Source organism: Python bivittatus, unplaced genomic scaffold (genome assembly GCF_059951505.1).
Source record: "Python bivittatus isolate LINGU-HERP-01145 unplaced genomic scaffold, Pbiv_v1 ctg000480_np1212, whole genome shotgun sequence".
In the NCBI taxonomy this organism is placed as follows: Eukaryota; Metazoa; Chordata; class Lepidosauria; order Squamata; family Pythonidae; genus Python; species Python bivittatus.
In genome coordinates, this window is record NW_028277075.1 from 32106461 (window position 1) to 32118298 (window position 11838).

General features: G+C 40.0%; 1 protein-coding gene across 1 annotated transcript; it reads left to right on the forward strand.

The window, feature by feature from the left end:
• Nucleotides 1-299: 299 nt before the first annotated feature.
• On the forward strand, nt 300-11418 carry PSMC3 (proteasome 26S subunit, ATPase 3). Its single transcript, XM_007431511.4, has 12 exons — nt 300-484; nt 677-757; nt 1984-2109; nt 3338-3442; nt 4666-4728; nt 5496-5633; nt 5802-5945; nt 6661-6809; nt 9908-10004; nt 10366-10511; nt 10958-11039; nt 11196-11418. Exons 1-12 carry the CDS (start codon nt 458-460, stop codon nt 11304-11306), a joined length of 1269 nt encoding a protein of 422 aa, XP_007431573.1. The 5' UTR covers nt 300-457; the 3' UTR covers nt 11307-11418.
• The last annotated feature ends 420 nt before the right edge of the window (nt 11419-11838 follow it).

Genomic DNA, 11838 nt, shown 5'->3' on the forward strand with positions numbered 1-11838 from the left:
AACAATGGTTCAAAGTGCAGAACGCACTGGAGGCGCATCGTCATGCCCGTGGTCCGCTCACATGGATCTTAGGGCATGTTGTTTTCTCCCGTGCACCACGAAAATCGGTATGTGTGACTCTGCAGTATTTTTATCTCTACTGACTCAAGTCGAGCTTCCGCCCTTGCCCCTGACTAAGATGGCGGCGGAATGACCGCCGCGGAACCGAGAAAAATGCCATCACTCAGCAAATTTGGCCATGGTCACGTGATCAGGAAAACCTCCCTATCTTGGCAGATTCGACAGTTAGGTCAAGCTAATTAACTAAGGAAAAGGGCGGCGAGGGCCAACGTGGTCACGGGCCTCACAGAAAAGGTTTGGTTTTCACGGCAGAGAAGAGCGGCGTTGACGCGGTTTTTGTCCGGCGTGTGAAATCGGCTGCCTGGAACGCAAAGGTCAGGTGTTCTCTTGAGGAAAAATGGCGTCAGTCTGGGATGAGGCGGAGGTAAGTAAAGCCAGGGACGGTATTCGTGCCGAGAATGAGGGACCGGTGGGCGGTAGTAGCAGTAGCAGTAGCAGTATCAGCCGTGTGGCCGGGGCTTGCGGAAGTTCCCTAAGGAAGTGCCCTGGCTGGGGAGGGCCGCGGTCGGCAGAGCCTCCGTGTTGCCTTTTGCCATGACTGGGTATTTCTCTCTAGGATGGCATCGGAGAGGAGGTGTTGAAGATGTCCACGGAAGAGATTGTCCAGCGTACCCGCCTGCTGGATAGTGAGATCAAGGTAGGGTTAGCTGAGGTTCCCGCCCTTAGGGGCCTGGGCTTAACGTTTCCTTTCTTGCCAGGGTGTCTATAAATCGTATGGTGCCTTTGCGATTCGGGGGCGTTTCAGTTTTGTCCCACCGCAAGGCTACACTTAGCATGCCTTTCTTTTGTCCTGCCTTTGTAGAGAGAATGCTGGCGGTGGAAAGCAAATGTTTTAAAAACAGGCTGAATGGCCCCCTTGAATCTATAGAGCAGTGTTTCTCAATCTTGGCAACTTTAAGATGTGTGGACCTCAACTCCCAGAATTCCCCAGACAGCATGCTGGCTGGGGAATTCTGGGAGTTGAAGTCCACACATCTTACGTTGCCAAGGTTGAGAAATACAGTACTGCTCTATGGCAACTTACCTGGGCTCCTGTGGGAAAGATGTTCTATAATCTTGGTGCTAGTTCTTGATCTGGAAAACTGTGTTAGGATTATGTCAGGCCTATAAAACTTGTAGAGGAGAAAGGGCCACATTGATAAATGAAAAATAATTGTTGATAGCAAAGGAATGCCTGGTGTGCCAGTCAGCTGTTTGGCGAAATGGCAGAGTGCTAGAGCTGGTGGTGGCAGTGAGGCTTGGAGGCACTCAGCAGCACATTTCTCAGGGCAGCACCAGATTTATTACTTTTTTAAAAGTGCTGCCGGGCCTCACAAGACAGTTTGGTGGGCCACATGTTGTGCAGGCCTGGATTATGAGTTACACCTTTCTGGTGTAGTCTGTGATCTACTGTTTAAAAGTCAGCCCTGCAACCCAATTCTATATTTGTTCACTGAGCAAACAGGTACAAAGCTTAATTTGGCTCATGGAAAATTGACCTGTTCTGGTGTGTCCCCACAAGCTGTGTCTCCTGTCTTTAGACAACATTGTACTTGTGTTGTGGGTATGAAATAAAATGGCCTTTATTTTGTATTTCCCTTATTATCACATGAATGCATGATAGGCATATACTGCTCCTCATGCAGTTTTCACAGGGGCTTGCTACGCCACATGCTTAAGATAATTGTTGATTCATTTTTTCCTGTGAAAGCGTATTCTATAAAACTGATTACCTCTGTTAAGACTAAGTAATTTTGCTGTTTCCTTTTCTCTTCGGTTCATTTAGTTCCTAGCTTTTTCCCCATTTTCAACGCCTCTTCTTCCAGATTTGCAGGAAGTAAATCTAATGACTATTTTTTAAAAATAATTGCTCTGGGTTTTCAGATCATGAAGAGTGAAGTACTGAGAGTAACTCATGAGCTACAAGCAATGAAAGACAAGATCAAAGAAAACAGCGAAAAGATCAAAGTGAATAAAACTCTGCCATATCTTGTGTCCAATGTCATAGAGGTATGTTTCTTATAGTAAAATATATAGCCTATAATATCTATGAGTATTTATAATGTTTGTGTGAGTGGATTCCCTCCAGAAAAGAATAGGAAATGGGGTAGGCAAAGACGAGTTTATTATAACTTGGTCCAGTTAAAAGAAGAGGTCACTTTTTAATAATCTGACTTGATATTCTTTCTTGATATGATTTCTCAGCTGCAATCCAAAACACACTTGTGAAAGGATATAACGAGCCTTATTTCAGAGTAGACATGAATAAATCTGTGCTGTTTATGTTTCCCTGTGATAGAGGGAAAGGCAAGTGCACAGATAAATCCACTTTTTTTTGGCAAAAACAGCAGTATGCATAGGTATTTTTCTGTTTTTAAATTGTTCCTAATTTGTTATTACTGTATTATCAATTATTCTGAGAACTCTTTGATTCAGTGGGGTAGTATTAATAGCTAAATGATTTGTGATTATTCCTTGGTCATCCTTATTTGTTTCAAATATTTTTAGGCATTCTTTTTTAGGATAAAATATTCTTCAAGCAGGTCATATGGTAAATACAGTATAGTGATAAACATCAGGATTATTAAAATTAGGATGACAATATAAGGAATAGTCCACGCAAAACAGTGATTACAATCAAATAATCAGGAATCCTGTTTTTAAAAAAGGAAGAAGAAAAAGTTGGGAGAGATGATTCTTGAGGTGTTTCATGGGATGACAATTGATAATAAGTTGCAGATACATGAGTCAAATTAATTTCCTTCTATCTTGCTAACATGGCTGTTTTCAGAGATAGGCAAAAGTTTCCATTGCATATTTTATAGTACAGGTAGGCTGATATAGGTGAAGTTGATTCTGTAAGTGTTCCCCTTTGAGGAGGAAACAGGATTACTACTATAATGTGCTTCTTAGGCTAAGATAAGCAATCTAGTGCCTGATCACACCAGCTAGAATATGTAATGATAACTAGATTATTTTATTACTTATTTATAGTTTATTTATCCACTTATTACTGTGAGGTGCCTGCTTCCCTCAGCAAAAGATAGCTGTCACTTTTTGAGTGGTGGGTCTGTAACATTCTGAAGGCCTTGCAGAAGGACTCTTGCATTAGCACTGACTAATACCCAGTGCCATATTTTACTGCTGTATATAACTATAAGATAGGAATACATGTTGTGATCGCATTATATACTTGACCAATACAGCTGTGTGACTGATGATCTATTTGCATCTTTAGCTGCTGGATGTTGATCCCAATGACCAGGAAGAAGATGGAGCAAATATTGACCTTGATTCACAAAGAAAGGGCAAGTGCGCTGTCATCAAAACCTCTACTCGACAGGTGAAAGCAGCATGATAACAAAGTGCTTTTAATTATATAAATGTATGAAGTTGCCTTATACTGAGTAAGATTCAGCTCAGTATTGACTATTCCACTTGGCAGTGGCTTTCAACAATGTGTGCTGTTTGACATCCTTCTCACCAAAGATGCCTAGTATTGAATATAACTTCTTGAACATGGGAAAAATGGTTAAGTGATGAACCTGTATGGTCCATCAAAATCAAAATTCATTTTTTCAACTGGATGCCTCCAGAAATGCAGACTTCAGCTTCTTTTTTTTTTTTTTTTTAATCTGCGCTCAGTCATTACCGACTCTGCAGTGACTGCTTGGACGAGTCCTTGCAGTTTTCAAGGCAATTGTTTCAGAAGTGGTTTGCCAGAGCCTCCTTCCTAGGGCAGAGCCCAGCTGGCGAGCGCAGGAGGCAGGGTTTCCGTTGCTTCGCACCCTTTTCGGGCGCGCACAGTTTTTTTCACGCTTACCGGCAACTGCTCCCGACTCCTTTTTTGCAAGGCGCCACACCAGCATTTTTCCTCCCACCGGAGTGAGAGTACCCATTTATTTCCTCCCATCGGAGTGAGAGTACTCACGTGAGTTTTCGAACTGTTGGGTTACAGGAACTGGGGAGGAAACAGGAGCTCACCCTGCTAACGCGAAGGCTGGACTCGAACCGCTGAAGCGTCGACCATTTCTGGCCGGCAACTTTCAGCGTCATTAAGCTGCTGCGCCACCGCGTCCTCCTCTTCAGCTTCTAGATTTCTCAATAATGGCCATGCTTGGGAATTCTGAAGTTGTTCTAAAGGATGTCCAGCTTGGAGAAGGCTGGTCAGGATCATGGTGCAGCCTGCTAAGAGCCTACCTTTTTCATGTTCCCACTCAAGGATGTGTTTAAAATGTGTGAATTCAGGCATTTTTCTGATTGAGGGTTTAAACTGAAATGTTCTTCTGCTTTGGTTTCTGTCATGGTTTTAAGATTGTATGTTAGATGTAGAATATATTTTAATCCTTGTGTGCCTCTTTGCATAAAAAGGCACAGTATGCAAGTTGAAATAAATACTGTAATTAAGATAAGCTGTTTTGTTCTTAACAAGTATCTGCAATTTGAACCTGGGACATTCTACATCTAAAGTAAAAATCACTGATAGTTCACAATATGAGGTATGTGAACAATTCTGATAAAGTTTAGGTCAAGCTGAGAACATTTTTGTTGCCTTTTATTCAACAGACTTACTTTCTGCCGGTGATTGGGTTAGTTGATGCTGAAAAGCTAAAGCCTGGAGATCTAGTGGTGAGTAGTTACTATGCTATGTAAGAATGAATAACCAAACATATTTTGTTTGTTTTTTTAGAAAAACAAAGCAACTCCATAGATAATCCCAACTTTCCCATGACTTCTACAATATTTGTAAATTTGGTTGTTATTACAGTTAATCCTTACGACTATGCAGTATTTATTTAGTCCTTAGTAGACCTCTCTTGCAATGTGGTTGGGAAGCATTTTATGCTGATCAGTAGTTTTGACTGTGGCAGATAAATGAATTCAGATTACAAATGCTTATGGTTCTTTAACAGAAGAAGAGCCTAATATTGTTTGAATGATCTATAACTTATTTTCTCTAAATCTGAATCTTGACATATTTAATTTCTGCTGTAGTTTAAATTACTATTCTGCATTGTCACCATCTACCACTATTGCTTTTCTCCATCTCAGAGCTGTTTAGTGCCTTAAAATAACAAAAAGCTTACCTCTTCTTTCTCATTTTAATAGAATAAATTAAATTGATACAGCAGTGCTCATCACATTTAATTTTCTGAAATAATAGCTTTAAGGGCAAATTTAATTTATCCTAAGCTACTGAGAATAATGTATTCTGTCCTCTTTTTTTTTTCCTCCTCTGCTTTTTCATGTTACTATGCAGTGAATCCATTTCATTTATAATAATAGTAGAGGAAGATTTCTCTCCTCCACCCTCCAATAACTGCATGAGTTGGGTTTGAGAAAAATGGGGGAGAGGTAGAATTAAAAAGAGCCATTTTGTGGATTTCTTTTTGCAGGGAGTGAACAAAGACTCCTACCTGATTCTGGAAACCTTGCCTACAGAATATGACTCCAGGGTGAAAGCCATGGAAGTGGATGAGAGACCTACAGAACAGTACAGTGATATTGGAGGGCTAGATAAACAAATCCAAGAGGTAATGAGATGTTACTAATTCCATTTCTTTGGCTTAATGTGTACACAGCATTGAAAACATTTTAGGTGCTTTTATAAATGTTAACCTGTCCTGGATTCAAGATTATTGAGCCAGTGAGGATTCAGCAGTTAAGTAGATGGTTTCATTTACCTCTTTTTGTGTTTACAGCTGGTAGAAGCTATTGTTCTGCCAATGAATCATAAAGAGAAATTTGAAAACCTGGGTATCCAACCTCCTAAAGGGGTGCTCATGTATGGACCTCCAGGAACAGGAAAGACTCTCTTGGCCAGAGCATGTGCTGCACAGACAAAGGTAAGACTGATGTACTTGTTGATGGCTTCTCAGAATTTAGGCAATGCCTCGACCTTTTCTTATGAAAGAGATTATACTGACAAGGAGCCCATTCCCTAATTTTTAATTTAATATTTACACAATTCTGTTTCTTTGATAGATTTCTAATAGCTCTGTTGTGGTCTGTGAAAATTTATTTTCTGCACTGGTTAGGCTTCTCTTGGACTTTGGTCTCCAACACTTTAAAACGGATATGGAGAAGCTGAAGTGGGTTTAGAGGAGAGATACCAAGATAGTAAGGAGCCTAGAAACCAAGCTCCATGAGAAGTGATTAAAGGAACTGGGCATGATTACTTGCAGAAGAGAAGAGTAAGGAGAAATGTGTTAGCAGTCAACAAAAGGCATGTGCCAAAAGAAATGGCCTGTTTGAATTGAGAGCAAGACAAGAACCAACCTGAGAATATTAAGAGGAATTTCTTTATAGTTAAATATATTAAGCAATGGAAAGATTTGCTTAGAACAGTGGTAGACTCCCTTCTTGCCTTAAGTTTTCATGGCCACCTGTGATTTAATGATTCCCACATTGAACATGGTGCTGAACTAAATTGCTCCTACATTCTGTCATTCTAGATTGCAAAATACTATCTTTAATACCACTTCTGTGGTTGACTGGAGTACTACACTATGGCACAGCATACAGAGTATGCACATTTCTTTTCTCTTGCCTGTTTTTTAGGCTACTTTCTTGAAGCTAGCTGGTCCACAATTGGTGCAGATGTTTATTGGTGATGGAGCGAAGTTGGTCCGAGATGCCTTTGCGTTGGCCAAGGAGAAAGCACCTTCTATCATCTTTATTGATGAACTTGATGCCATTGGCACAAAGAGGTAAGAGCTGGATTCTCAGTCTACAAGTTCTGAGTTAAAGTCAGCATTCTTATTCCAAGTATGGCAATGGTGTTCCTTTGGAGATTGGTTCTTAATTAGTATGACCCCAACTCTTCAAGAATATATATTGTACATATTTTTTGGTCTAACCTAGAACTAGCATGTGGTAAGGAACAATTTTTAGAGGATTATGTGTGCTATTTGCTGGGTGCTACAATAGTAGGACTGGGTAATAACTGGGAGGTTCTTTGTTTAGGAAATGCAATGTGAGGTTTGCAGTAAAGTCCTGCAGTGTGGAGTGCGCCTATTGAATAGCCACGTGTTATGATCCATTAAGAGACAGTCCATTCCATTACTGCCATCTTCATTTTTAATCAGTCAGTGTTCTGTGGCTTTGAACATGTTCAAACCTCCTTGGGATGCTTTTGGAATTCTTTCTCACTTAGCTTCTTTCCCTTCAATTCATATTCTTCTTCTGCAATCCTTAGGGTTTCTGCTAGCCTGCTAGTATATTCTCTTGTGCAAGTTCCATCATTTTGGAGTCACGCACGGACAATGAGTTCATTATTAGTATATAACTAATACAGAATTGTTATTAGTTATTTTAATATGGATATGTATATTTTTATTGTTTTTATTGTTTTGGATTTTAATTGTAAGCTGCCCAGAGTCACCCTCTGGGGGAGATGGGCACCATATAAATTTAGTAAATAAATAACTAGACAACCCGTGACCAGTGGGGTCATTGTTTCAGAGATACTTCCTTTCCAGATTCCTCAATGCCTTCAACAATGGCAGAGCTTCTAATGCACTGCCTTCACTGGAAAAGTTCTTAAAAATTCAGGGAGATATTCAGAGATGTATCTGCCTTGAAAATAGCCCATGTCATTCATATTGAACTGTATAGTACAGTCAGGAGCTAACCACTGGAAATGTTTTATGACATTTTGTATTATGTCATAAAATGTTTTATGATAATTTGTATGTCATAAAATGTTTTATAAAATTTGCCAAATTTCAATCCCACGGCAGTCAGCGGTCCTGGATTTTGGATGCATTAAGTTAGCCCATTTGAGGTACCTTGGTTCAAAAATTGTTGGCCTACAACGCACCATTTTGCCCAGTTAACGGTTATAAACAGACATGAGAGTTTTAGTAGTATATAGATATAGCAAATTAGCAGTAGATACATATCTCTAAACCCATGCAAATTTATTTTTTAAAGAAATGAGTCTTATAATGCATAATTCGGACATGTCTAAATCAAAGAATGCTGGTGCTCAGGAAAACAGCTAATCAAAGAATATTTTTCCTCCTTAATAATCAAGCTTATAGCTTGGAAGTTCTCTTAGATCCCATCTTATTTCTGGTTTGCTTAGGTGGTTGCTGAGGCGAGGTGTGTTTTTGCACAATTCTGTCTTAAACACCAGGTGTATCTGCTCCTGGGTAAGCCAGATCCAGCCTTGGAGTTGTATGCTTCATAGGCTAGAAAGCTGCAGTGTCATACATGTGGGACACACTTTGGTAAGGCTCTATAGATTTCAGTTTGTCCAGAATTGTTAGCCAGGTTTCTGGTGGATGGTTGTCCCTGGGAGTGTGCGATTCCTATTTTATAGTAGCTGCTTTATAAAGACTCTTTTGGCTTCTAGCCCATTTCTAGGCACAAAATGAAGTGCTGATGGATACTTTTGAACATTCTTAATATCTGGTTCCGAGATATTTGAAAAGGCTTAGTTTTCTGCATGCTTCTTAATGTATTTTTTTCTGTTTGTCCTGATAATGGCTGAGATAAGGCTACATGAGAGAGGGCCAAATCAATTTTATCTTGAGAAGTTTCTTTAGCTCTTTTTTCTTGGCTTTTCACTGCAGGGATCTGTCACATGGGTTTTAAGCTGCTTTTATCTGCTAGTAGTATCTCTTTTTAAATTTGATTTTATTGGTTGTTGGTCTTTCCTGCTCTCTTCAAATTTGTTATGTTTTAATGTTCTAGGGTGGAACAGCAAGATACAGAAAGGGACAAGCAATTAAGAGTCATTGCATTTTGCCCTCTGTTCTACAGCAATGACTCTACACTGAAATCTAGATACAGTACATGGCTCCTTGTAACATCTCTTTTAAGGTGGAAGAAGGCAATAAAGAGTCACTTTATGTGAGATGGGCGGCTATATAAATACGATGAATAAATAAATAAATACTTTTTTAAAACTTTTTTTTTTCTTATGGTTGCCAAGCATAATTCTAAAGATATACAGTGGTACCTCGGGATACGAACTTAATCCGTTCCGTGACTCTGGGTGTATCCCGAGTTGGTCGTAACCCAATGCAAATTTCCCCATAGGGTTCAATGTAAATCTGGTTAATCCGTTCCGCCCTCCGAATTTGGTCGCACCCCAAAGCAAATTTTCCCATAAGCTTCAATGTAATTACCGTTAATCCGTTCTGGTGTCCGTGGACCACGTGTCAGGGGCGGGAAAATGGCCGGGCGCCGCGCGGCGGGGCGGGAAAACAGCCGGGCGCCGCGCGGTGGGGCGGGAAAACAGCCGGGCGCCGCGGGGCAGGAAAATAGCCGGGCGCCGCGCGGCAGGGCGGGAAAACGGCCGCGGACCACGTGTCAGGCCGAAAAATGACCGTACCCCGAGGCGGAGTTCGCACATCGAGGTAAATTTTTGCGGCTGGAGCTGGTCGTAACCTGAAAAGTTCGTTAGTAGAGGCATTCGTATCTCGAGGTACCACTGTATTGGCAACATTATGCAAAATTAACTGTATTTGGCCCAGTGGATGGCAACTAAAAGACAAAACTCTGTGACCTCAGCTAGCTCATAGCATGGAAAGCATAATAGATTAAATCCTCTGACTCAGTTGGTCCATTAATGCTGGTATAGGAAGAAACAATATTTACATAATAACATGGTATGCTAAGCATATGGGCAGTGAGACCATAGGAGAATGATTTTTCATTGATTATTATTTCATCAAAGTAATGTTTTAATTAAATCTGTACACACACACATATACACACACACACACATCAAAAGGTAGAAAGAAGATTCCTACAGAAAATGGGTAATTAAAAAAGAAAAGTTTGCTTTTCCCATCAGATTTGACAGTGAAAAAGCTGGGGATCGTGAAGTACAGAGGACCATGTTGGAATTGCTTAATCAGCTTGATGGGTTTCAACCCAACACACAAGTCAAGGTAACTTTTTGCCCCTTCGTTAATATGTGAAGCAGTTCTGTAGCGAAATAGTATTTGTAAGCAGATATAGAGTAAGCTTTAGAAATCAGACTGGTGATAGAGCTCAAGTTTTTTAATGGCTTTGATTCATTATTTTTAAAATATTTTTATTAGCCTCTGAAGTGCAGAATGAACAGGGCTAGAATATTGACCTTTTTTGGTAAAGAGGGGGCTTTTTTGAAGTGAAAACCTGTACCATATCAGTAACTGACCTGGGGGCTACACGCAAGCTATGGACTGCCCAAACCTATTACAGTAATTTAATAATCTTGGGATATAGAATCTGTGTTTGCACAACTACAAAGTGATGTCGTTTATCCAGGTGATTGCTGCAACCAACCGTGTTGATATCCTAGATCCTGCTTTACTCCGTTCAGGACGGCTAGACCGCAAGATTGAATTCCCAATGCCCAATGAAGAGGCCAGAGCCAGGATTATGCAGATCCATTCACGCAAAATGAATGTCAGGTATTAAACAGAAAGAGAAAGTAATTTGAATGATGTTGGCTGAACTTTGAATTATGGAATCATTTTTACTCAGTGCATGCCATAATTAAGTAGTTGCCCAGAATATGCTATTAACTAAAAACCATTACACTATTTTAGAATCTTAGCTATTTTGTGAAAAGCAAGTTCCTAATCCTTATGACTGTGAAGGTAGTTTGTGTGAGTTATAGCTAATGAAACCCGAGGTGCCACAGCAGAAGTTAAATATTATTTTCAATGGTTAGGTCAGGTCTTAATTTCTTATCCTTCCCTGTGTCTAGGAAAATGAGAATAGAGTATGCAGAATGAAATAGAGCAAATTGGTATGGTTTATATGGATTGTACCATTTGGATTATGTTCAGCATGAAGTTTTACATCCTTCCCATGGAGTTTTTTGTTTAAAAAAATTGAACTCCTTTCTGTGCAGCCCTGATGTGAATTATGAAGAGCTGGCGCGATGCACAGATGACTTCAATGGTGCACAGTGCAAGGCTGTGTGCGTGGAAGCGGTAAGTAGGTTTAGCCAGTTTCCTTTGGAAGTCAGTTTTTTCCTAACTGCTAAACTACGGAGGCTGTGTCTAACATTGGAGTTGTGGTTTGTTAAGTTAGCTATATTGCACTTTTGCTGAATGCTTTCTCCCCCCCCCCTTGCTTTCTTGGGTTAGGGGATGATTGCCCTTCGGCATGGAGCAACGGAGCTTACCCATGAAGATTACATGGAAGGAATTTTGGAAGTGCAGGCCAAGAAAAAAGCCAATCTGCAATATTATGCCTGATTTTTGCTCCTAAAGTGGATATTAAAGCCCTGTGTTGTAACACTTGCAACTGAATTGTGTGAACTCCTTTCATTTATGAGAAAAATGAATTAATTAAAAGTGTTTCCTCCGACTGAGGCTGCTGTTGTAGTATATGGTTGGAGATGAAGAACAAACATTAATTATGTGTGATATTCATGTATACGGAGCATCTCTCGTTAACCTCTTAAAACACCAACATGTGCACAACCCACCCAAACTTCTTGTTTCTTGCTTTTGCGCTTGAATCTTTGGTATGCTTTCACAATTTTCTTTGGTTGTTAACAATCAGTGCTTCAGTTCTTGCCTATGTACATTCTGAAGACATCTATGTAGCATTCAACTAAAGACAAATCCTGTACACCATTTGATACAAAACTATATTTTTTAGACTTATAGAATGACGATCACTTTGACTCTGAAGTAGAACTTATTTTTTTTAGGCTGGAGGTGAGGAGGAGTGATGAGCCAAAGATATCTGTGGAGATTGGGAATATTTCATGTCTAAATTTAT

What these genes read in the sequence shown, in the direction of transcription:
- PSMC3 (XM_007431511.4), top strand. Translation starts at nt 458, where the DNA reads ATGGCGTCAGTCTGGGATGAGGCGGAG. An exon ending in TGCTGGATAGTGAGATCAAG is followed by an intron (nt 758 to 1,983) that starts GTAGGGTTAGCT and finishes CTGGGTTTTCAG; the next exon opens with ATCATGAAGAGTGAAGTACT. An exon ending in AGGCTGTGTGCGTGGAAGCG is followed by an intron (nt 11,040 to 11,195) that starts GTAAGTAGGTTT and finishes TTCTTGGGTTAG; the next exon opens with GGGATGATTGCCCTTCGGCA.